Source organism: Hibiscus syriacus, unplaced genomic scaffold, assembly GCF_006381635.1.
Source record: "Hibiscus syriacus cultivar Baekdansim isolate YM2019G1 unplaced genomic scaffold, ASM638163v2 tig00111070_pilon, whole genome shotgun sequence".
Taxonomy (NCBI): domain Eukaryota; kingdom Viridiplantae; phylum Streptophyta; class Magnoliopsida; order Malvales; family Malvaceae; genus Hibiscus; species Hibiscus syriacus.
The window spans coordinates 597424-620844 of NW_024062971.1; the positions used below are offsets into that span (position 1 = coordinate 597424).

Below are 23421 nucleotides of genomic sequence, written 5' to 3' on the forward strand. Positions count from 1 at the left end.
GATACTACCAAGCTCTTATTTTCTCTTGCGAATCTTACTCTGACGACCTATCAAAACTTTGCTTCCGATCGATATCTACACGAATATGAAATTTACTGAATGTCGATATTCGAATTACCAAACTAATTGGAAATTCACTTGCGTTTAGTCACTACACAACAATCTAGAATTAATATTAATCTCATCTCAACTATATCGGGTCATAATATCTTGATATATAAGAACCCTATATTTCAATTCATACTTGGGAGTATCGATACACTCCCCAGTGTACCGATACACAAATAACACTCGATGTTTTGAGGGTATCGATACACTCCTCAGTGTACCGATACATAAATGGCATTCGATGTTTTGAGGGTATCGATACACTTCTCAGTGTATCGATACACTTTGAACATCTTCCCTGATTTTACTCTTGATGTATCGGTACCTATTGAATGTGTACCGATACACACCAGCCCAGAAATCAATTTCAAGCACAAAAATTTACCCAAACTCATTTAATTCTTCTTATATAACCTCCTTTATGTCCTTTAAATTTATCTACTCTTATTCTAGCCAACTTATATCACTTTAACTCATCTTAATATCCAATCTTCTATCTTAAATTTAGAAACCAAGAATCTTATCAATTTATCAACATGTTCTAAATTCGTTTCTAACACTTTGAATTTCTTATTTTGACTGATGACAAGTCAATTTTCATTTCAAAATCCATTAGCTTCTTCTATTCCAATAATTCACTCTAAAACTTCTTTTACCAAATCTCTTATATCTTGTTTATTCTTGAGTTTTAAGCTTATATAATCCCCAAAGACTCAAAACCAACTTAAAAATTCAAGAAATCAACAACTAAAATCAACTTACCTTTAAAATGGAAGCTAACGTGAAGAAGGAAGAAGAAGAAGTAAGTTTTCCAGATAATTCTTTCCATTCCCACGTGTTATCTCTATAAATAAAGAAGATAAAAATATCCTTTAAGCTAAATTACCATATTACCCTTTCAATCCTTCTATAATTACCATTTAATCCAATATCAAAATATTTCACTTAAGTCCCTAAACTTTTAACTTATTTCAAAATTGAGCACAAAGTTTCCAAACTTTACATTTTAGTCACTAGCTCTGATTTTGAGATGTTACAGCTGTTGGGACATGTATTTTGGATCCAAATTTTTGGGGCTTGGGTCTTGTACAAGCTTACAGAAAATAAAAAATTATATTGTATTAATAATAATGATGATGATAATAATAATAATAATATAATGATAGTAGGATGAAAAATGAGTGTCGAAAGATTTGATTTTATTTTAGAATATTAATCCTCAATATTTTAATATTATATCAATTTAATCCTTAAAGTCTCATTTTCTGTTGTCATTTTATTCGATTCTTTTGGATCCAGTTCTCTTCTAAAATCCAACCATGGCTTCTTGTCTTCGTAACACAGGGCATGAATACTGAATAGGAGTTGGCAACAAAAAATATAGGATTTTTTTTTATAGAAAGAAATATTTTATTTAAACACTTTTTATCTCTCATTAAATTTTGAATTCGAGTAAATTAATTTTTCTCAAAAATATTTTTTGTGATTTATTATACAAGTTTTTAGGGGTAATGATCGAGTCAAGACAAGTCAAAAATTTTGAGTTACTTGAGTTGACGAGTCTTATTTTGTAATTCAAATTTTATTTGAAATTTTTTCAAGTTGAACCGAGTTTATAAAATTTGAGTCGAGTCGAGTTGTTCAAGTTTCTATTTAATTATGGTACTATTTGGTTCCAATTTAAACGGTTTTCTATAGTCATATACAATACATATATATATATTTCTTCATTTTTGTCATATGTAATATACATATATCATATAAATTCGAGGGATTCGACTCAAACTTGAAAATCAATCTACTAATTACTAAAAAAATTGAGTTATTATTCGAGTTTTATTTTATAATTCGATTCAAATTTGAAATTTGTTCGAGTAGAGTCAAGTTTATGAAATTACAACTTGAAGTTAATTCAATTTAATTTTTTTTTCAAATTAAATCGAGTCAAAAGAATTAATTTTTTGAATCAAATAGAAATTTGCTCACCCAAGTTTTAAACACTTGTAAAATATAAATGCAAATCTAAATCTCATTCGAACTCTAAACTGCAATGTCTTTACTTACAATAATATTACAATTACAAGTCAAAACATAAATATATTTAAATTATTTAAGGGTAAAAATGGTCACCAAACTTTTAGGGAACTTGCATTTTGGTCACTCAACTTTTAAAACTTACAATACAGTCATTGAACTTTTAGTTTGATTTCAATAAATTTCCTGAAGTTACCTCCCGTTAATTTCATATGATGTGGCGCGTTAATGTTATTTTTCAGCTTAATAAAATAATTATTTTAACCCATTTCAACATCCTAAAATTTTTTCCCAAAATTGACTGAAAACCCTAAACCCATTATGAACAGCAAAGGCTCTTTGCCTACACTTAATAAACCTTTCTAAAACAATCATCTTCCTTTTTCTCTCTTCCAAAACCAGAAACAGCACTGTGGCCATGGCGGTGATGTCAAAGCAATATCCCTCGCCTGCCTTTTTAGAATATAGTTGTCGCAACCATGATAGCACCTGAAACAACCATGATCGCGATACCCGCAATCCCCACAATAACGCTCGTTGTGTTTGCAATCGTGACAAATGCGACACGATCGCGATTGCTATTTGACTAAATAATATAAATACTTTTAATAGACTATAACTAGATAATGACCTTAGCTTAATTAGTGATGAAGTTGTTTGATAAGTATGGAGGTCGTGACCTTAGCATAATTATATCCACTAAAATAGTCAAATTCTTCACATGTGTCATGTGATCTTTGTAATGTGATGCCTAAAATAGTCACAAATTCATTTATGAGACGGCACGTTAAAGGACAATTATTACAAAACCATTAACTTTGATTTAAAGTTTGAGATTTGAGACCGTATTTTTAAAAATATTGAGAAATCCTTAAAATTTTGTTTTCATTTTATGAAAAATATTCTTAAACTTTTTCTTCCTGAAGTTTTAATCTATTTTTTTTTAGATTTCTTTTATTTTTTCGATGCTAAAATATATTTTCATCAAATTCCGACCGCGAAAAGATGAAAAAAGAAGGAGACAAACAACATACATTGATTCAACATTGATTAGCTGATGAAAAATATAGATCGGAGTAATTTTTCTATGAGTTTTAGGTAGAGTGTCATAAGTTTTAAAGAGATTTTTTTTATAAAAAAATCTAATTTGATAAAGTGATAGAGAACGAACGAACGATGAGAGGAGTTTATTATTGTTTGGAGTTGTAAGAGAAAACACTGAAAGATAACGATTTGGTTATGACATGACATAGTAATGAAACTCAAAAAAAAATATTGGGAAGTTGATAAAATGGAAATAAAAGAAAACAGGTCGACGTGTTATAGTTCATATTTCTCTATTTGTTTTTATTTAACGCCCGAGTAACCAAAATAATAATAATTCAAAAGTTTTATGATGAAATTAAAAATATTTGAAATTGAGTAACCAAAACATGAATACTTTCAAAGTTGAAAACGTAGTTTACCCTAGAGGGCACTAATATAACGTTTACACTAGTCGCTGCATCTTCATATGTTAGGGAACCGAAAATTGTGAAAAAGACATTTCATTTGTAAATTTGTGCAAACATCTCCCCACCTAATTTTGCTGGAGTAGATGTGGTGTTCAGTGATACATTCATCCTAATTTTCAATTACTTCCCAACCCAATATCAATAACCTTTGAAAATGAGGCTACATAAGTTACTTTGGTCAAACTAGATGACCCCACCTTTTCTCATTTGCTTATGATATATTCGATTGTAACGAACAATCGAATATATCATAAACAACATAATGATATCTAATACTAAAAGAAACTCATTGATTTCTAAGTATCATTGATCTCGACTATATTTTGAATAGAGTCTAATCAAATCTACACTGACAGATAAAATATTTACAACATTGTTATTGTTTTTATCCATAAGACTCGAACTCAAAACTTTATTTTCCCTCAGGGTGCGTTTGGTTCACGGAATGGAAGATTATCAGTGGGAATGTAAGATTATCAAGGAATAGGATTACTAGGAATGTTGTATTTTGTGTTTGGTTGACTTAGTAGGAATGTAAGATTACCGTGTTTTGTTAAAAGAATAAAAGATTATTGGAATGTATATTTGACCAAATTGTCCTTATTATATATTTGTTTTTTTAACAAGTTGAAAAATATTTATATATTTTCTTTAAAAAAAAATTAAATTCATAAAATGTATATATTTTTTTTACAAAATTGAAAATAGAAAAAGGTTTAATGACAGTATAAAATTTTATTTTATTTTAACTCCTGAACTTCATATAAAATTTTAATTATAGATTTTTTTGTAAATCTAAAATAGTTTAAGGATAAATTTGTAATTTAACATTCGTAGAATTTTTATTATTCAATGACAGAAAAAGGATATTTAAAAAAAATTAAGGGTATTTTAATCTAAAACGCCGGGAATCTAACAATACCTAAAGAAATAGAGGTAATGACATTCCCAGTAATATACTCCAAAAAATCTACTATTGATAATCTTACATTAGCGGGAATGAGATTCCCGGACTAACCAAACGAGAGAATATATATTCAATTCCCATGAGAATCTCACATTCCCCTATCCAAACACCCCTCAATATTTACATATGAACATGGACTATATCCAAAACGCGAAGCGTCAATCAAACATAAATTTTAAACAGTAAATCGGTGAAGTATTGATGAGGTTTATAGATTGGAGGTTGGATGAATTAATGCCATGTTTGAAACATTGCAAGTTCTTTTTCTTTTTTCTTGTTTGTCATCTCCGGTAGGATATCTAAAGTACGACGATTTTAATATGCTATTAAGGAAATGTATTATCGAAAATATTAATAATATTTTAATATTTTTAGTAAAACGTTACCTAAAATAATATTTTTTTCTAATGAAAATGTTAATATTAGACGCTACCTAAAATATTTAACATTTTTAATAAAACGCTACTTAAAACATTATTTTTTTTACAAAAAATATTAATATTAGACGTTACTTAAAATATTATTTTTTCTATCTAAAATTAAATAACAAAATTAACATTTATAATAAAAAAATAATATTTTAAATAATACTATACCAAAAATATTAATATTTTTAATAAAATATTCTTTAACCACCCTCTCAAGAACAATCCCGTATCTTTTTAAGTTCATAAATTTATTGTAAGGCTGACAGGCAATAGTTGTTGGGTGGGGGTACTCGGTAGTACCATACAGCAGAGTTTGAGAATTAAAAGAATTGTGTTTCATAAAGTGATGGGACGAATCTTATTAGATTTTCAGTCTATTCGAATACGATTTAAGTCTAATATTTTTTTCATGAGAAAATAATTTCAGTAATTAAAAATATCTTATAATATACGATTTTAATTAATTTTTTTTGGATTTATCAAAATAACCAACTAAATCGCAATGCGATCGATAATTCGCAACGTGATCTCCGGTATCGCAAATCAGTTTCCAGATTCGCAACGCGATTCTGACTATCACATTACGATTTTCCAAATTAGCGTTGCGATTTTCCTAATTCGCAATGCGAATACGTAAATCGCAATACGAATACGTAAATCGCAATGCGAATCTGACTATCGCAACGAGATTCTGACTATCGCAACGCGATTCTGACTATCGCAATACTGAATTTCAAATTCGCAACTCGATTTCTGAATTCGCAACAGGTTTTAGTTTCGCAACACAAATGTTTTGGGTATATAATTACGCAGCAGCAGCAACTCATAACCTAAATCCCTAAATCGCAACTCATTCCATCTCCATCTATCACTCTCTCCGGCGACATCCGTTCCTATATCCAACGACATCCTTCCCCATTCGGCAACAGGTTTTAGTTTCACAGCTCGTTTGTTTAGTAAATTAATTTACAATAATGAAATCATCTAATGTTGATCATGTTTGGATAGATTTGTGTTTTGGAGGGTCATGGGAGAATGTTCATGGTGTTTTACAATATATGCTATTACCCATGAATCTTCAACTAAAACTGTCATTAAAAAAGTTAACTTATGAAACTCTAATATTACGTGTTGCAAATAAATTGAATTTAGAGCCCCTAAGTGGATTTAGGCTATCTTATCAGAGAAATGGTAAAGTTTATTTGTTAACCGACAATGAAGATGTTGAACGATTCATTGCTTACATTAGTGTTTCAAGTGATGATGTTACATTGTATGTTGTTGAACCTAGAAGTAGTGAAGTTGGGTCAGTAGCGGGTAGTAATCAACTAAGTTTTTCAACCCCAGTTTATGGTGCTCAAAATTTAATGGTTCCACCACAATTTCATCACCAAGCAAATATTGTTTCACCACATTTCCAATACCAAACACAATCTCAAAACCCACAACATTTCCCTAATCCAAATCCCAATCAACTTCAAGCACCAAATTCCGGTTTTCGTATTGACCAGTTAGATGATGATGAGCCAATAGAAAAAATTATGAGTACTAGTCAGTATTCGAAATTTGATCTTGGTCAATACCCGGACTTTGATCTTGGTCAATACTCGGATTTTGATGATTTTCAGAAGAAGAAACAGACCCTGCGTGTAATGATTTTGATATTGGTCAATACCCGAATTTTGATGATGAAACAGCCGTTGCCGATGAAGATGTTGTTGATGATAATGAGGATGAAGTTACGACTGTAAATGAACATGTTGAACATCCATTCTGTAATTTATATAACCCTAAAGAAGAAAAAGAATAAGAAGAAATCCCCAAAGAAAAGTCCCCGAAGAAAAAGCCACGGGAGTATAACTGGAATATGCCAGAATTACTTCAGATACCGGAAGAAGAGTTGGTAAAGATAGCAGTTGATTGTTATACAAAAATTATTCGTATCAAGAAAGATGATTGTTTTGATACAAAGGAAGACTTGAAGATAGCTTTGTATACGAAATGTGTGGAAGATGGTTATCAACTAAAAGTTAACAAATCAAGCAAAGATCGTTTCGAAACAAGGTGTATGATTGACATAAACTGTAAGTGGCATATGATTGCAAAGAGGATAAAAGATTGCGAAATGTTTCAAGTTAGGACTTTTATTGATAAACATACATGTTCAAGAACCCAAGTTTTTCCTCACCATAGACAGGCAAACAAAAAGGTGTTGGGTGGTTTTCTGGCTGAGTTAATGTTTTTGAATGGCATGGTATATCGGGGACATGAAATTATGACTGACATGAATGCTCGGTTCAAGATTAGTATCTCATATTCTCAAGCTTGGAGAGCCAAATGTTATGCCTTGGAATTGTTGAGGGGGTCGCCAGAAGCATCGTTTGCCCAACTGCCGGCTTATTGTCACAATTTAAAGCTGAAAAATCATGGGTCGGTAACTCATATCAAAACAGATAGAGATGGACGCTTTGAGTTGCTGTTTTATCGCCATTGGTGCTGCGGTTAGTAAATCAATATAATTTTTTTGACTCATTTTTGTTAGTTACATGCATTTCACATTTAAATGATTATATTTCTTGTGTATATGATTTTGTAGATTCGTTCGTTTATTACTTGCATGCGCCCAGTTATTATAGTTGACGGAGTACATTTAAAAGGTTGATACCTTGGAGTAAACTTATTAGCAGTAGCCATGGATGCTAACAATGGGATACTGCCAATAGCTTTCGGGGTTGGCAAATCTGAAACCTCTGATTCATGGACATGGTTTATGGGGCATCTTAGGGATTGCATAGGTCCTATTAGCAATCTGATAATCATATCCGATAGGGCAAACTCAATTGACAACGTTGTTAGAAGGTGTTTCCCAGATGCTTTTCATGGACTTTGTGGTGTTCATTTGTATATAAATCTAAAATCAAGGTCTGATGGTATAAAAAATCACAAATGGACATACTGGAAGGCTGTAAAAGCTTATCGGGAAGTGGATTTTAATAAGCATATAAACTGTTTAAGACATGTTTTGCCTCAGTGTGCTCAAACACTAGAAGATGTCGGGTTTGAAAGATGGTCAAGAGTACATCAACTTGGAGCAAGATATGGTTTCATGACGTCTAATAGTGCAGAATCAATCAACGCTCTAAGTCGTCATTCTCGGAAATTACCCATTACTATGTTAATAGAGTTTTTTCAAGCCTTTATTCAACAGTGGTACTACAAGAAAATAAACCATGCATGTATTATTTCTTTAAATTCGTAACTTATCATATATTTTACTAAGTATTATTTATTTAAATTTACAGGAACATTGGAACATCGTGTTACACCATGGACTGAAAAAAAGATAACGAAACGTGTTGTGAAGTCAACGTCATGGAGAGTTGAACCATGTTCAAACACTTTTGTTTGAAGTACTGTATAATAACTTAAATGGGCTTGTCGATCTAAATGCAAAGACGTGTAGTTGTATGAAATGACAAACATCTGGTTATCTGTGTGGCCATGTTATAAAAGTTGCTCTTCATCTAAACCAAGATGATTCAAGCGCATACGCTATGGATTGCTACACTACAGAAGTATATCGACAGACTTATGTCGAGATTGTCTACCCTATTCCACATCCTTCTGAGTGGGACATACAAGATGACTTACAAACAGTTTTGCCACCAGCCATGGACAGAAGGCTACCTGGCCGACCAAAAAGTCACGATCGTATACTGTCTAAGGATGAAGAGAAGAAGAGATCGACATGTAGTCGGTGCAAGGAAAGTGGTCATACAAGGTTGACATGTGGATCACCAGTGCCATTACAATCATCTTTTCCTCTACCAAAATATGGATCCTCATCAAAATCCCAATCACAACCGGCTTCACCTTTTGGGACTATTAACTTAGGTGATTTTTAAATGAAAACGTTGTATTATGTGTATATTATGTGTGAACTTTTAACATTTTCACTTAGACATGTATTAGTAACTTGAGTTTGAACATTGCTATGATATGTTCAGTTGTTATCAGTTATTAGACATTTATTCGACTATCGCAACGCGAATATGACTATTGCAACACGGAAATGACTATCGCAACGCGGAATTGACTATCGCAACGCGGAAATGACTATCGCAACGAGAGAATCGCAATGCGAAATGAAAATCACAACGAGAGAATCGCAACGCGAAAATGAAAATCGCAACGCGAATTTAGTTTCACGTTGTGATTTTCATTTTCGCATTGCGATTCTCTTCGTTGCGATTTTCATTTCGCATTGCGATTCTCTCGTTGCGATAGTCATTTCCGCGTTGCGATAGTCTGTTTTGCATTCAACATAATGCAGATTGAAATCAACTATTACATTTCAATCAATTAAACAAGCACAAATAATAATTATGTACACATCAATTAAACAAATCAACATTTACAAATCATCTTTTACAAATCAATTAAACAATCAAAAAATAATAATAAGAATTATTTCCTCATCAATTATTGAATCAACTTTTGCACCCATACATCCATTTCACGCAGCTCACTTCAGGATTAACCTGCAGAAACCAAACATTGAATCAACAACACTTTCTACACATCTAAAACCTACAAACAGCAAATTATTGAATTCTAGCTACTTAACCAAACATTTTCAAACCAAAAAGAGTATATATGTTTAACAACACTTGCATTTGACTTACAAATTATTTATGGACACTTTCATAACGCGGATGCAGGTAGGCAGCGTCTCGCATATATCGTTCTAGCCATAAAATGCCGAAACCACAAGCCTACTGCACCTCTATCTCTATCGGTGGGAGGTAGAAATTATGTACTTCCTGTCGTCAAACGCTCCAAGCACATGCATACGAGAGGACCATAATCCCCTCTGGCTTCCTTCGTTTGTTGTGGCGCGGTCTCGTCTCTGATAACTGTAACATTGAACTTCTTTGGCTTCTTGTTTCCAGAATTAGTCCAATAATTAATTGCATCTAAGAATTTAGCCAAATGAGAGCTCAATCCCTTAATAATATCTCTCAAATCAGACAATGATATGTAATTTATCATGTTGTCATATACTATTATCTTTAGGGATGAGAGCTGAAGCTCGACAAGAAGCCAATGAGTACGTTCCAAAACAGGGATAAACACCTGCATCGAAATGTAATAATTCAAATTGCTCACTTATTTATGAACACCTTTAAAATATTTAAACAAATAAATACTAACCTTATCGACCTCCCACCATGCAGGATAAAGTTTAGCTTGTCCATTAGCCAACACATATGATTCATATCGTTGATTCTTCAAGTGAACTACGTGAAAAGACGTCGGCATAATTGTATATCGCGTTTTTTTTATATTTTTCTACAATTTCCTTACAATTAGAAGACGTGTCACCCATGCATCAATATGCTATTTTACAAAAAAAGACATATATTAGTGAATTACATAAATTTTAAAAAAAATTAATAAAACTGAAATATAAGAAGAAATATAAGACTTACCCCCCCATCGAAATAGCCGTTGTCTTCAACCCCTAATAATACACCCCACCAAGACCGTTCAATCAACAAATGCATATCATCGTTGAGTTTGTATATGTCAACGTAACACCCTTGGCTCCGCTCATGTAGATAAAAATCAACTGCGGTCTTAGCCCAAAGGGTATTATCCAGAATTGTTTCCGGTAGTTGTTTCCTCTCTACTTCATCTGCCGGAATGGTACTGGTCGGTAACTTATACGAAAGCCAACAGTCATCCATCATGTCCGGCACGTGAGGGGGCTTATCAATAATTCGATATATTACGCCGTGTGAATCGGGCTCTAGAATGTTGGGAGGGACCTCTTCAACGATGACAGTGGCCTCTTGAACGGTGGGAGGGGACTCTTGAGGGATGATATAGGCCTCTTGAACGATAGGGGAGGCCTCTTGAACGATGACAGGTGAGTCGGGCTTTTTCTTACTGATTCTTCGCACTATTGGGATGAACGGAGACGTAATGGTACGTGCACGTCGTCTGATGCGTGAACTCCGTCTTGCAAGAAAAAACCGACGTAGAGCATCCACCTTAGCGGGCTGCTAAAAATAAATTAATACATAAATCAGTAAATAAACAGACATGATATTAAACAGTGAAAACAAAGACAAATATATTTCAAACTTGCACGGTATTCACCCAAGTCATTATTATATCATTGTTCACAAAATGCATCAGATAACATTCAAGAAGTAAGCACTTATATAAACATTTAAAAGGACAACATATAGGTTTAGTGCAGGTTCAATGACAACATAAAGAGTAGTAGTTTATTCTTGAAACTTAAATTTTCAACACTGTGAAGTTAGTATTTGTCTTTTGGTTGAAGTAATGCAATTCATTCAAGTTTCAATTTGCAGAAGAAGAATAGAATCTGAAACTTAAAATCGCAATGCGAAAATGACTATCGCAATGCGAAAATGACTATCGCAACGCGAAAATGACTATCGCAATGCAAATTTAACTATCGCAATGCGAATTTGACTATCGCAATGCGATTTTTATTTCGCATTGCGATTCTTTCATTGCGATAGTCAAATTCGCATTGCGATAGTCATTTTCGCATTGCGATAGTCATTTTCGCGTTGCGCTTTTGTTGTTGCGATTTTCATTTCGCATTGCGATTCTCTCGTTGCGATAGTCATTTTCGCATTGCGATAGTAAACTATTCTTCTTCTGCAAATTGAAACTTGAATGGATTGCATTACTTCAACCAAAAGACAACCAAAAACAAATACTAACTTTACAGGGTTAAAGAATAAACAGTTAAATAATATTGGCAGCAACCGAATGAATTTACTAAGCAATCTAAGTGAAATTACGAGTAAATTTATTATCAAGTTAAATATGAAAAATATTAAACTTACATCGTTGCGTAGAGTATGAACCTCATTCTGCAATGATGCTACAATCTCACGTAGAGCTGCTACCTCACCATGTAAAGTAGACACCTCAACACGCCATGCACCATTGTCATCGCGTAAAGTACCGACCTCCTCACGCAAGGCATTGACCTCATTACGTAACTCCCCTAACTCATCCCGTGGAGGTGGAGGTGGAGGTGGAGAACAGGGAGATAAACGTCGTGACATCTTTGTCGGTCGCCTATCATGAGGTGATGGTGAAGAAGAGGCTCGATGATGTGACAGAATAGGTGATGACTCTCGTTGTGGAGGTGTATATTCGGGTCGATCAGGTGATGGCTCTGGGTGAGGTGGTGGCTCTCGAAGTGGTGGCTGCTCATCATCCGTGCCATCAAAAAAATGCTTACTAGCTTGCCACCAATCAGTGGCAAGCTCAACATCTGTGGGTGTCAGCCTTTGTAATGGAGTGTTGGCCTCCTAATAATATAAAAGCTCAAACAAAGTTAAACGTGTACTAGTAATAACTTGTTTATAAACATATGGTAGTATTTGTGTTAACTTACATTATTTATTGTAGTATACGGTAGTAAATCTTCCTATTGCTGCAAGGACCGTTTCCTCTTCCAGGAAATAGCCCTAGGAATATCATTAGAAGTTTTTAATGCATATGTCTGCATGGCGGGAAAGGCCTCAAATATCCAAATCTACAAACAATATAATAACAAACATTAGTAATTGTTAAAGAATTAATTATAATTTTGGAAACATTTATATAAAAATTATTACCTTAAAGGCCTAAATAAAGCCTGACAAAGTGTATTTGGAACCATCGTCACGTAAACTTTTCCGATCATCAAAGGCAGACGATAAATTATTCCATGTAGCTTTCCATAGATACGAACCCCACAGAAACATGTTCTATGCATTTAGGTCCTCTACCAATTTAATTAGATCATTAGGAATAGGTTGTCGGGCCTCTCTGCCTAAAAATCCAGCTTGCAAAAGTATTAGAAGGCATACTCGGACAACATCGACGTCATCCATCCGAGTAAAACCATCTTTCTTATTCAATAATCTCGTCAAGTCTTCCACGTGTAAATTCGACTTCTCCGTTGACAGCTCAGGAAAAACTCGAGAAAACCATGATAGGCGGGTAATATGTCTAGTGTACCGATCTACATCATCGTGTCCAAAGCGTAGACCGGTGATTAAGCAAAACTCCTCCCGCCCAAAACACGTATACGCCGGTGGAAAATCAAACCATATCTCTTCATCACGACGTTGTATAGTCTCTGGTAGATCGCTAGTCATGGTTTGAAGAAACAGATGGGTCAACATAGCATCTCCACCCGGATGTTGTACTTTCAGCCATGGCCCGAAGCAAGTATCCTCAAATATTTTTCTTTGTGCAGGTGAAAGCTTCGATGTAATTATTTTGGCCAGGCTTACTTTATTTCTTAAGGTCAATTGAGCCGAATAAAAGTTCTGCAAAAACAATAAACATACCAAGTTAGATATACAAAAAACTACACTGTGAAGATATAACAAGAACAATAAACATAAAGAGTAGTAGTTTATTCTTCAAACTTAAATTTGCAACACTGTGAATTTAGTATTTGTCTTTGTTTTTTGGTTGAAGTAATGCAATTCATTCAAGTTTCAATTTGCAGAAGAAGAATAGTTTCTGAAACTTAAAATTGCAACACGAAAATGAAAATCGCAACACGAAAATGACTATCGCAACGCGAATTTGACTATCGCAACGCGAATTTGACTATCGCAACGCGAAATGAAAATCACAACGACAGAATCGCATTGCGATAGTCATTCTCGGTTTCAAATACTAAAATTGAAAGAAACTTGAATAGATTGCATTACTTCAACCAAAAGACAAAACAACGACAAATACTAACTTCACAGGGTTAAAGACTAAACAATTTAGCAGTATTGGCAGCAATCGAATTAATATAATAAGCAATCTAAGTGAAATGGTTAATCTATTATTGAAAACATCAGTAAACTTATCATCAATTTCAATATGAAAAACCTAATAATAATGCAAAAATTTCAAAATAAAAAATAATTAAAAAAACTAACCCTCGGTGGTTGATTTGGTTGATTTTTCATTTCTGACCGTGAATGATTTCGCCGGAGATGGAGACTGATATCGTTGGAGATGAGAACTGATTTCGTCGGAGATGGGGACGGATGTCGCCTTAGAGAGTGAGAGATGAAGATGAGACTGAGTTGTGATTTAGGGTTTTAGGTTATGAGTTACGATTACGGGATATACTGTGGACGGTTCAGTGTTCCGATATATTAATATATTCGTGTTTGGAATTTGAAAAAAAAAATACGCGTTGGATACGAATGGCACTATGTAAATCGCATTGCGATAGTCAGATTCGCGTTGCGATTTACGTATTCGCATTGCGATTTACGTATTCGCATTGCGATTTACGTATTCGCATTGCGAATTAGGAAAATCGCAACGCGAATTTGGAAAATCGCAATGCGATAGTCAGAATCGCGTTGCGAATCTGGAAACTGATTTGCGATACCGGAGATCGCGTTGCGAATTATCGATCGCATTGCGATTTAGTTGGTCATTTTGGCAAATCCAAAAAAAATTGGTTAAAATCGTATATTATAAGACATTTTTTGTTACTAAGGTTATTTTCTCTTTTTTCATTTGTCATCTAATTAGATTTGAGTTTATAGAAATTTTATTTCATCTGAAATTTGATTTTCTTAGAGAAAATTTTATATCTATACTAACACTTGACCTAATCTAATATATATATAATTTTAACTTTTATATTTTTATTAAGTAAAACATGAACTTAGTTGAAAAAATATAAAGAGAGAATTATAGTAATTATCTTTAATATATATATATATATAATAATTGAAAGGTTGATTATAGTCTTATACTAATATTATTTTCAAGTCAAATGGAATATTTTTCGCTCTAAACCTAAATTCAATCTAATATGAACTTAAATAAAAAAATAGACAAAATGTTAAAATTAACCTCCAATATTTATTAAAATGATGCACGGATTTGTTTTAGTATTTTGGTCATTAACATTTTATTTTAGCACAAAAAATCTCTTAATATTTGATTGAAAAGTGATTTTGATCTTTATTCTTTTTTTAGAATGTTTTGACTCTCGATAATTCATTTTAGGTTAAAATACCTTTATTTTAAAGCGATAATTGTTTGTTGGCGAACGATTTTTATATAGATGAGCTTTTCCCCCCAAAATGAAACATTAGAGATCAAAATGTTTCAAGAAAAAGAATAAAAACCAAAATAATCATTTTTTATAAAGGTTGGGGGATGATTTTAACATTCTACCTAAAAAATAAACAAATTCAATTATCTCAAGTAGGGGTGAGCATTCGATCGAGTCGAGTCAAAATATTTTAAGTTATTCGAGTTGACGAGTCATATTTTACAACTCGGACTTGATTTAAAAATTTTTCGAGTCGATTTTTCGAGTTTATGTTTAAATTTAAGTGTAAATATTTGTAATACTATAATATTATTTTATTCAAATTTAAGTTATTTTCTATAACCATATATATAATAAAAATATATTTCTTCATATTTTTTCATATGTGACGTACATATATCATATAAAGTCCAAACACTTAACTCAAATTTGAAAATAAATATATTAACTACTAAAAATTTAGAGTTATTCGAGTTGTATTTTACAACTCGATTTGAATTTGAAATTTTTTCGAGTCGAGTTAATGAAATTGCAACTCGAAATCATTTCAAGTAGAGATTTTTCTAATCGAATCGAGTCAAAAAAAAATAATTTTTCAATTTGAATCAAATTTTAGTCATCCTTAATACCGAGTTATAAAATTCTTGTTATTCAAGTACTCATCCTTAATTGTGTCACTAAACATGAAGAATAAAGATAGGGTCATAATGGTGCCCAACCTACTTATTCATGGTGGACCCTCTACCTCAACTGTCACCAACTCTCTCTCTCTCTCTCTGCATAAATGTCTCATTTACACGCTTTAAATATCCTCTCTTCTCACCATTAAAGAGAAAAGAAATCTTCAAGTGAAAATCCTCTAAAAAGAACATCAAAAAATGATGAACCCCAAAAGCACCTTCATCTTGACCATACTACTCATCATCTCCGCTTCACTGTCCGCAGCTACAAGGCCGGACCATTTCGAACCCTTATCGTCTTCTTCCCAGCAGAAGCAAAACAAAGGCAGCAAAACAAGCGACCAGAACAATAACAACAATGGTGGGATCGGTGGGTTGTTTGGGCCGGGCTCGGCTGGGTTTGGGATTCCGGGGTGGGGAAATGGGATCATAGGCGGCGGTTATGGGGCCGGAGTGGGAGGTCCGAATGGAGGTTACTCGAAAGGTGGCGTGATTAGGCCGAGTGTTGTTTGCAAAGAGAATGGACCTTGTTTCAACAAGAAGCTCACCTGCCCTGCTAAGTGCTTCGACTCGTTTAGCCGCTCCGGGAAAGGGTACGGCGCCGGTGGCGGTGGTGGCAGCTGCACCATGGATTGTAAGAAAAAATGTATCGCTTATTGTTAAGTGGGTAATATATATATATTTAGTACTAGTAGCTACTTATTGTACCACGCATGTATGATCAGATGCATGGAGTTTTTAATGAGTAAAATATATACTCATATTTATGTACTATATTGGGAGTGAGTTTTGTCTACCACTACTGGTGGGATAAACTAATATATTTTTATTTAAATAAGTTCATTTTATTTCTTATTCCAAATGGATGCGATTCACTTGGATCGTGAATGACATGATAAGTCGAGATTATTAAATAATTTTTTAGTGATATTTTCTTTAATATTTAAATGGTTTTTTCTGTAAAAAAAATGCGTCTTACCATTGCTTTCTACTTCGTGATTATACATTAATTTTAGAGTAAGCAGAATAAACATCATTAAAAAAATCCCCTTTTGTTTTAATCACTAAATTTTATTTTTTTTCAAAATAATATCGTTTTGATAAAAAAAAAAAGAGAAAATTTTCTCAAGATAATGTTGTTTTGATTCTTCTGTCATGTCATAACACCATCACTTATTTAACGATAAAATGAAAAAAGTCAAAGTTGAACGATAATATTGATTTTTGGGTAAATTATATCATTTTTTATTGAACTATTCTCTCTCTCTCTCTTATTTTCCTCACACAACTTTTAATTTTTCTGTTTTGATCACTGAACTTTACAGATTGAATCATTTTGCTCATTATGTCGTTAACAATTTAACGGCGGAATGACATGCACAAGCATCAAAACGATGTCGTTTTAAAAACTCAAATATACACCAAAACGACGTCGTTTCGAATCCTATATTGAAAGTTTGGTGAGTAAAATAGGAGATGGGGTAAAGTTTAGTGAGGAACTGTGTAATTTACCTTTTCTTTTCTTCATTTTCTCTCTGCCGTCCACCACATGCCATTTTCATTCCATCCACTGTTGTTGACGATGTCCGTTCGATCCTAAATTTCATGGGTCAGTTCATCTCGACCCCTTGAGTTCGAATATGAAGGTTGTTTCACTGGAAAATGTCCCAAAACTCGTGAATTTTGACTGAAATATTTCGGCTTCCTCACTTTCAATCTAAAATTCGTGGACTTTGGAGCAACTTCCGACAAAATGGAGGTCGGATTTGAAATCACGATGTCGAGGCGAAACGAACCATGACATTTGGGTCCGAATGACCATCTACGACTGTCAACGGTGGCATCCGACCACCTTTTGATTTTTTGTTATTTTTTCAATTATTTTGTATTAAAAATAATAATAAATACCATGTTATCCAACCGTTAGAGAGAGAATGAGGAAGTGAGCAAAATGATTCAATCTGCAAGTTCAGTGAGCAACATAGAAAAATTGAAAGTTGGGTGAGAAAAATAAGAGAAAAAGTAGATTACGGTGAGTAACGGTGTAATTTACCCTTGATTTTTTTAAGAAAGAAAATTAGTAACTAAAACAAGAGTAAGTAGAAAGTTTAGTGACTATTTGCGTAGTTTATCCTTAATTTAATGAGTCAATCTATTTCCCCTATTGATTCAAGTAGTGTAGCCAGACTACATGTATATGAGGGGACATGGGACAGGCATATCTGTCATCTTGAAACTTATGGTCATAACTACACTTGCAATGGCAAAATGAAACTCTCCTTACTACACATGAAATATAAACCATCCAAGTCCTTGTATATGGTATCCGCTACTAAGAGAGAGAAATTTATTGGAAAACATGCACAATAAATTACAGAGATGGGAAGAACAAATCGCCATGGACGAGAAGAATAAACAAGAGGTTAATCGTACATCATCTCATTGCAGCTAGTCGGTGGCATTATATGGCAGCCCTCATAGCTCCTCTCGCAGCCTCGCGCTTCATCTCGGCAGCTCTACCGCTCCCCCGGAAATACATGTATACTTGCTGCAATCCCAACAACAAACCACTGTTATTACAAATACCCTTCCTGCACATTTACGTGATCGTCGCAACGAATAAGATCGGGAACTGAACGAACCTGGATAACCCAGATGCTTACGACTGATTCAACACAGAACAATCCAAACCCGATGAAGTAGAAGATCTATGCAAACAAAGTAAAATTTCCATCAATATGGTTAACAGAAATCAAGAGTAGAACAGGTAAACTTTTTCTGCTAACATCAACTGCAATGGCGATGTTCGATCCTCAAGTAGTAAACATCATTCATTCTTTCTGCTCCCATCTATATTACCACTAAGCATCTTGACACCATCAGTTTTTCAGGTTAAACGCTTCACTGTTTTAAAAAGATGTGCTTACCCCAACAATTGCATGGTCTCCGATAAGATCAACTGCCGGTAGGATCCCACTGTTTGGGACAAACAGCATCGGTAAGATTTATGAAGAAATAATTGAACAAGAACATCATAATTGAGATAGAAGAATCCGAAAAAACAAATAAAGACAGATGCAATTCATCAGTCAAGTTAAAACAGTTTAGGAACATACGTTAGTGATTTCCCTCTAAAAACTATAGGGGGAGCCACAGCAGCAAAGATGCAGAAGCCGATGTGAACCTATAAACAGGAAAGAAAAAGCGATAAAAGGATCAGAACCTATCGACTCCTCGAAAAAAAGAAACATATATATCGGAGAAACACGAGGTATTACCAAATAAAAGAGGAAGAACCGGCCAAATGATAAAGCACTTTCTTTCCTGTTTTTAAGGAAATGACGACGGAAATTGGCATTAAATGCAAGCCAACATTTAAAAAAGGTATGCAAAACTGAACTGTGATATTAAGGAACAGAGTGGAGTATGTTGAGTACCTAGAAGCACGATATAGTGGACGATACCACAAGACATAGGCTCCCGGAACCCCTGCTACGAAGAAGATAATAGCCAAGAACCAGATCCTCACACCTAAACAATAATAAATACAATAAACACGACATAATCCTAACATTATATATTCGAAGGAAAACAATAAATGACAAAGTGCATTTCTAAACTAACCTTCTCCACTGATCCATGCTGCGGTAACAGATACGATGTTCCATAGAAGGCACAGAAACAATCCTGCATAGTATCACCATATGTCACTCTACTGCACGTAACCAAATGACTTGGACAAAAAGCCTTTTCCAGCTAAAGAGTTAAATAAAATAAAAGCATGATACAAATAACCACCCAATGCAATCATTCAGAGATTACAAACTCAAACGAACGGAGCACAAATTTTCATTTTGGTAAACAAGATTGAACGTTGAGCGATGCATAGATGGACCAGGCAATATAGAAAAAAGGTAAATAAGTATTCAGAAAACCTTACATACCTAAAAATGTTGAAAATGCTACATACTGCACTCTTTGTAGATGAACCGGTATGTCATTTGCAATATCATGATGAATAATTGGGAAAAATGGTGGCCAATTTTTCTCTTCCAAAACAATTCCAGCTGCAAAACAGAGAATTCAAACTCTAGCTAATGAAAGAAATATAAGAGTATAGAATCAGGTCAAAAATATTTGCAAAAGTGTTATCAACAACAAAATTTGAAACAATGAGAAAAGCTAAATGTTTTCTATATGAATAGTCAAATTAGAATGACAGGTACCTCTTGCTGCTGCCTCTTCTTTCCGTCTCACTTCCTGCATGGAATAAGCTGATCAGTGAAAATTGTAGGGATCCAATAATTCACGGGGTGCAAAAAGGGCAAGCAACAAATCAAGTTCTTGCTATTTATTTATGAAACAATCATGCATGAACAGAAACTTGCATCTTAAAACCATCCTTCTAACTTAGCACACTAAGTACAAAGACATAACACATTTTCTAGTTATTTATGAAACAAACATCTTACAGCTATAAAAGAAAATTTGTGCACACTAATACAAGGAGAGAACACATAAGATATCCCACCAGCAACCTAATTGTGTCTTAATAATAATTTGTTAGCTTAATTCATGATTGCTCCCTCAAAGTATGCACTTTTTTGTCATTTTGCTTGCTCAACTATTTTCTTCTAAGTTTTCCCCCTTAAAATATCATTTGCATCTCATTTCACCCTGAAAATTATTGATGTCCAATAAGAGCATGCCACATGTCACGTTCTTATTAGCCTTTTTTTTATTTTGGGGTAAACTGAGATGGAAATGATAGTTTAGGGGACAGGTTGAGGAAATATAGTTTAAGGTGCAAAGTGAGAAAAAGTGTATACTTTGAGGGGAAATCCTGAATTAAGCCAAATTTGTAAGACAAATTGGTATATTCGACCTTTTGTTACATGTGATTCTAAATGTTTGATAAAGCATATTAGGGATCAAATTTGGAACAAAAATACAATCTATGATCTGTAAAATAAGAATGAATTTGAAGTTATAAAATTTATTTTCGCAATATACCTGCTCCCGCCTTTTCAGTTCAGCCTCCTTAGCTTGTAGCTCCTTCTCCTTCTTCTTCAAATCCTAGATTTATGCAGTAAAACCATAGCTGTGAGATTAAATGCTTAACCAAACTATGGAAATAGCATTTAGAGACAAGTTTTCAGTAGTCAATAACCTGATATGATCCTCCTGAAGTTGTATCCAGAGGAATGTCAATCGTCGCATCACGATCATAATTGAAACCGGCAGGTTCTGGAGGTAGTGGTGAAAGTCTCGAGTTTGATGCAGGTGGCGCGCTTGGAACATTCTGAAAAATTATTCACAACACATACGAAAAGCAAGTATTAGTATGAGAAAACTTTCCGGTTTACCTTCCTTTTGAAGCAATGTTCAAAGGCCAAATTTGACATAACCAAATCACAAGAATATATTAATCAACCTATCTTTTCTGAACTAAATCATCCTAAACCTTGGCATATCCAAGCTAACTCTAAACCCTATCTGCATTGGAGAAAGAACTAAGTTTCTAGGTTAATCACTATAATACAATGTGCTCAAGGGATTAAATAGTGGTTAGTTTAGCACAACACCACCTCAAGTTATGTTTTTACATATCATCGGTGACCAAGTATCCATGTCTCGACAACAAGCCTAAAACCCGGCCTTTCAAATATGAAGCACTCTCCAATCTACATGGATATAAAGGGGACAAAACAACCAAAGCCTTATGCTGAATTTCACATTTTATACCCATTCTAGTCAATCTATGTCCTAAAACAGTTCTCGTCTTGACCTCAACAACAAGTTTCTAATTAAACATTCCTTTGACACTTTATAAACAGGGATTTAGTTTACCTTTGAAAATAGACCACCAAATTTAGACTGGCCAGATGCCTTCCCTCTCACAGCATGATCCTGCAAGCACAAATGATTTAATCCAAAGAATAGTATTAGAACCGAAGTTGCCTAGCATCTGTATATAACTTATGAATCAAGTTGTAAAACCCAGTAAATCCATCAAAGTGCAAAAGAACATGTTTTTAGCTATGGGAAATGCTTATTTGTGAAAACGAAATTGATTATAATTCAATAATTGAACAAGATTAATATGGATTTCTACTTTATTTAATGCAATTTCAATAACAAAGAAAACAAAAAAGTCGTTGAAATGATCATCAACTACAAAATCCAAGCAAAACACTTTCCATAAATGAATTCAACCCAAATTTCAGATCAGTGAGTAAAATTAAAGTCAACTTATAATCTGTTAATAAACCTTTCATCAGGCAGCTAAAAGCTTCGAAAATAGAGTCTTAAATAAAACGAAGACAGAGCTTGCTACCAAAACATCATCGAATAACAGGAAGAGAAACTGACCGAGAAAGGGTTAACTTCGTCTTCTTCTTCAGCGAATGGGTTTTCGTCGTAACGACCAGCCATGGGTTTAGGATTTCTTTTCTGCAAAAACCTTTAAAAAAAAGAAATTGAAAATGGGATAAATATAAATGATGAAGATCTAAACTATAGAGAAGAAAAAGGAAGAAGGTTTTATAAGAAGCTAGATGAAAACTCAAAGTCAAGAATTTTATCCCTTTGAATGAGTTTTGTGTTCTTACAGAAAGAAGAACGAAATTTTGTAGAGAGAGAAAACGTGGTTTCGCGTTTGAGGATGGAGAGAGAAAGAGAAGTTGGACTTTTCGGTTGGACTTTTTGTTGGGAATATAAAGTACAATGAAACAGCGGGAAAATTATGTTATTTCGTATAATAACAAATCTAGTCCTTAATATTTATATTTGTATTAATTTAGACCTAATACTTTTAGCTAAATTTAGTCTCAACAATTTTTTATTTAACTTATTCTTATTTAACTCGAAAGTGTTTTAAATATATTAAAATAATTCAAATGTTTAATTGATTTTCTTAGGTAAATGAAGCTGAAAATTGAATGAAAACTTGGAGCTTCTGTTTCATGTTTGAGGTATTGACACATAATTTTGAAGACTCTGCTCAAATATGGAGCAATCCAACTTGATGATGATGACAATGTAGTTTTTATGGTTGAACTTCATTAATCTTCGAATAATCAAATGATTGATATATACATTGAAACTGTAGATATTTATACTTCCTCAACTGTTGCACCTATGTCCGACAAAGTAGGACCATCAGAAGATCGAGATAACCTTGTAAGGAGATTCGGTGAAAGCCTTTCTGATTTTAGTGAGGATGATGGAACTTTTGTTCCATTGATGGTAGACGATGACACCCTAATAGTCGATTATTTAGATATCGCCAAGGCTGCTTCAGGGATAAGGTTTTGATATAGAGGGTGATGTCTGGGAGGCAGCGATTTCTCATAGTCATGAACTGCAAAATGCTATGCCAATTTGGGCACATTCACCAACACTCAATCAACCATAAATGCCACAACCCCAACTGCCTCACTATCATCATCCAGTTGCAATACATGAGATAAACTATGATGCCATGAGGAATCATGAAATTCCTGATATGCTGGAGATATGCGTAGCCCACTGGGGTACCTCATACGACTGATCAACGGAA

At 33.7% G+C, this 23421-nt stretch overlaps 2 protein-coding genes across 2 annotated transcripts; one reads left to right on the forward strand and one right to left on the reverse strand.

Moving 5' to 3' along the window:
• The first annotated feature begins 16015 nt into the window (after positions 1-16015).
• On the forward strand, positions 16016-16684 carry LOC120151877 (keratin, type II cytoskeletal 2 epidermal-like). Its single transcript, XM_039164191.1, has one exon. The coding sequence runs from the start codon at positions 16059-16061 to the stop codon at positions 16521-16523; it is 465 nt and encodes a 154-aa protein (XP_039020122.1). The 5' UTR covers positions 16016-16058; the 3' UTR covers positions 16524-16684.
• A 1437-nt stretch (positions 16685-18121) lies between these two features.
• Positions 18122-22549, reverse strand: LOC120151879 (secretory carrier-associated membrane protein 3-like). The gene is made up of 14 exons (XM_039164192.1): positions 22472-22549; positions 22233-22323; positions 21711-21770; positions 21031-21162; positions 20874-20936; positions 20087-20120; positions 19805-19927; positions 19485-19547; positions 19298-19391; positions 19139-19184; positions 18977-19044; positions 18788-18836; positions 18503-18568; positions 18122-18408 (listed from the first exon to the last, which is right to left on the reverse strand). The coding sequence occupies exons 2-14, from the start codon at positions 22293-22295 to the stop codon at positions 18322-18324; spliced, it is 948 nt and encodes a 315-aa protein (XP_039020123.1). The 5' UTR covers positions 22296-22323; positions 22472-22549; the 3' UTR covers positions 18122-18321.
• Positions 22550-23421: the final 872 nt, after the last annotated feature.

Bases quoted from the DNA above. Each gene is read 5' to 3' on its own strand.
- LOC120151877 (XM_039164191.1), top strand. From the start codon at position 16,059: ATGATGAACCCCAAAAGCACCTTCATCTTGACCATACTACTCATCATC.
- LOC120151879 (XM_039164192.1), bottom strand. From the start codon at position 22,295: ATGGCTGGTCGTTACGACGAAAACCCATTCGCTGAAGAAGAAGACGAA. The intron at 19,548-19,804 runs GTATGTAAGGTT...GATACTATGCAG, and splicing joins AGCATTTTCAACATTTTTAG to GATTGTTTCTGTGCCTTCTA. The intron at 19,392-19,484 runs GTTAGTTTAGAA...ATTATTGTTTAG, and splicing joins AGCATGGATCAGTGGAGAAG to GTGTGAGGATCTGGTTCTTG.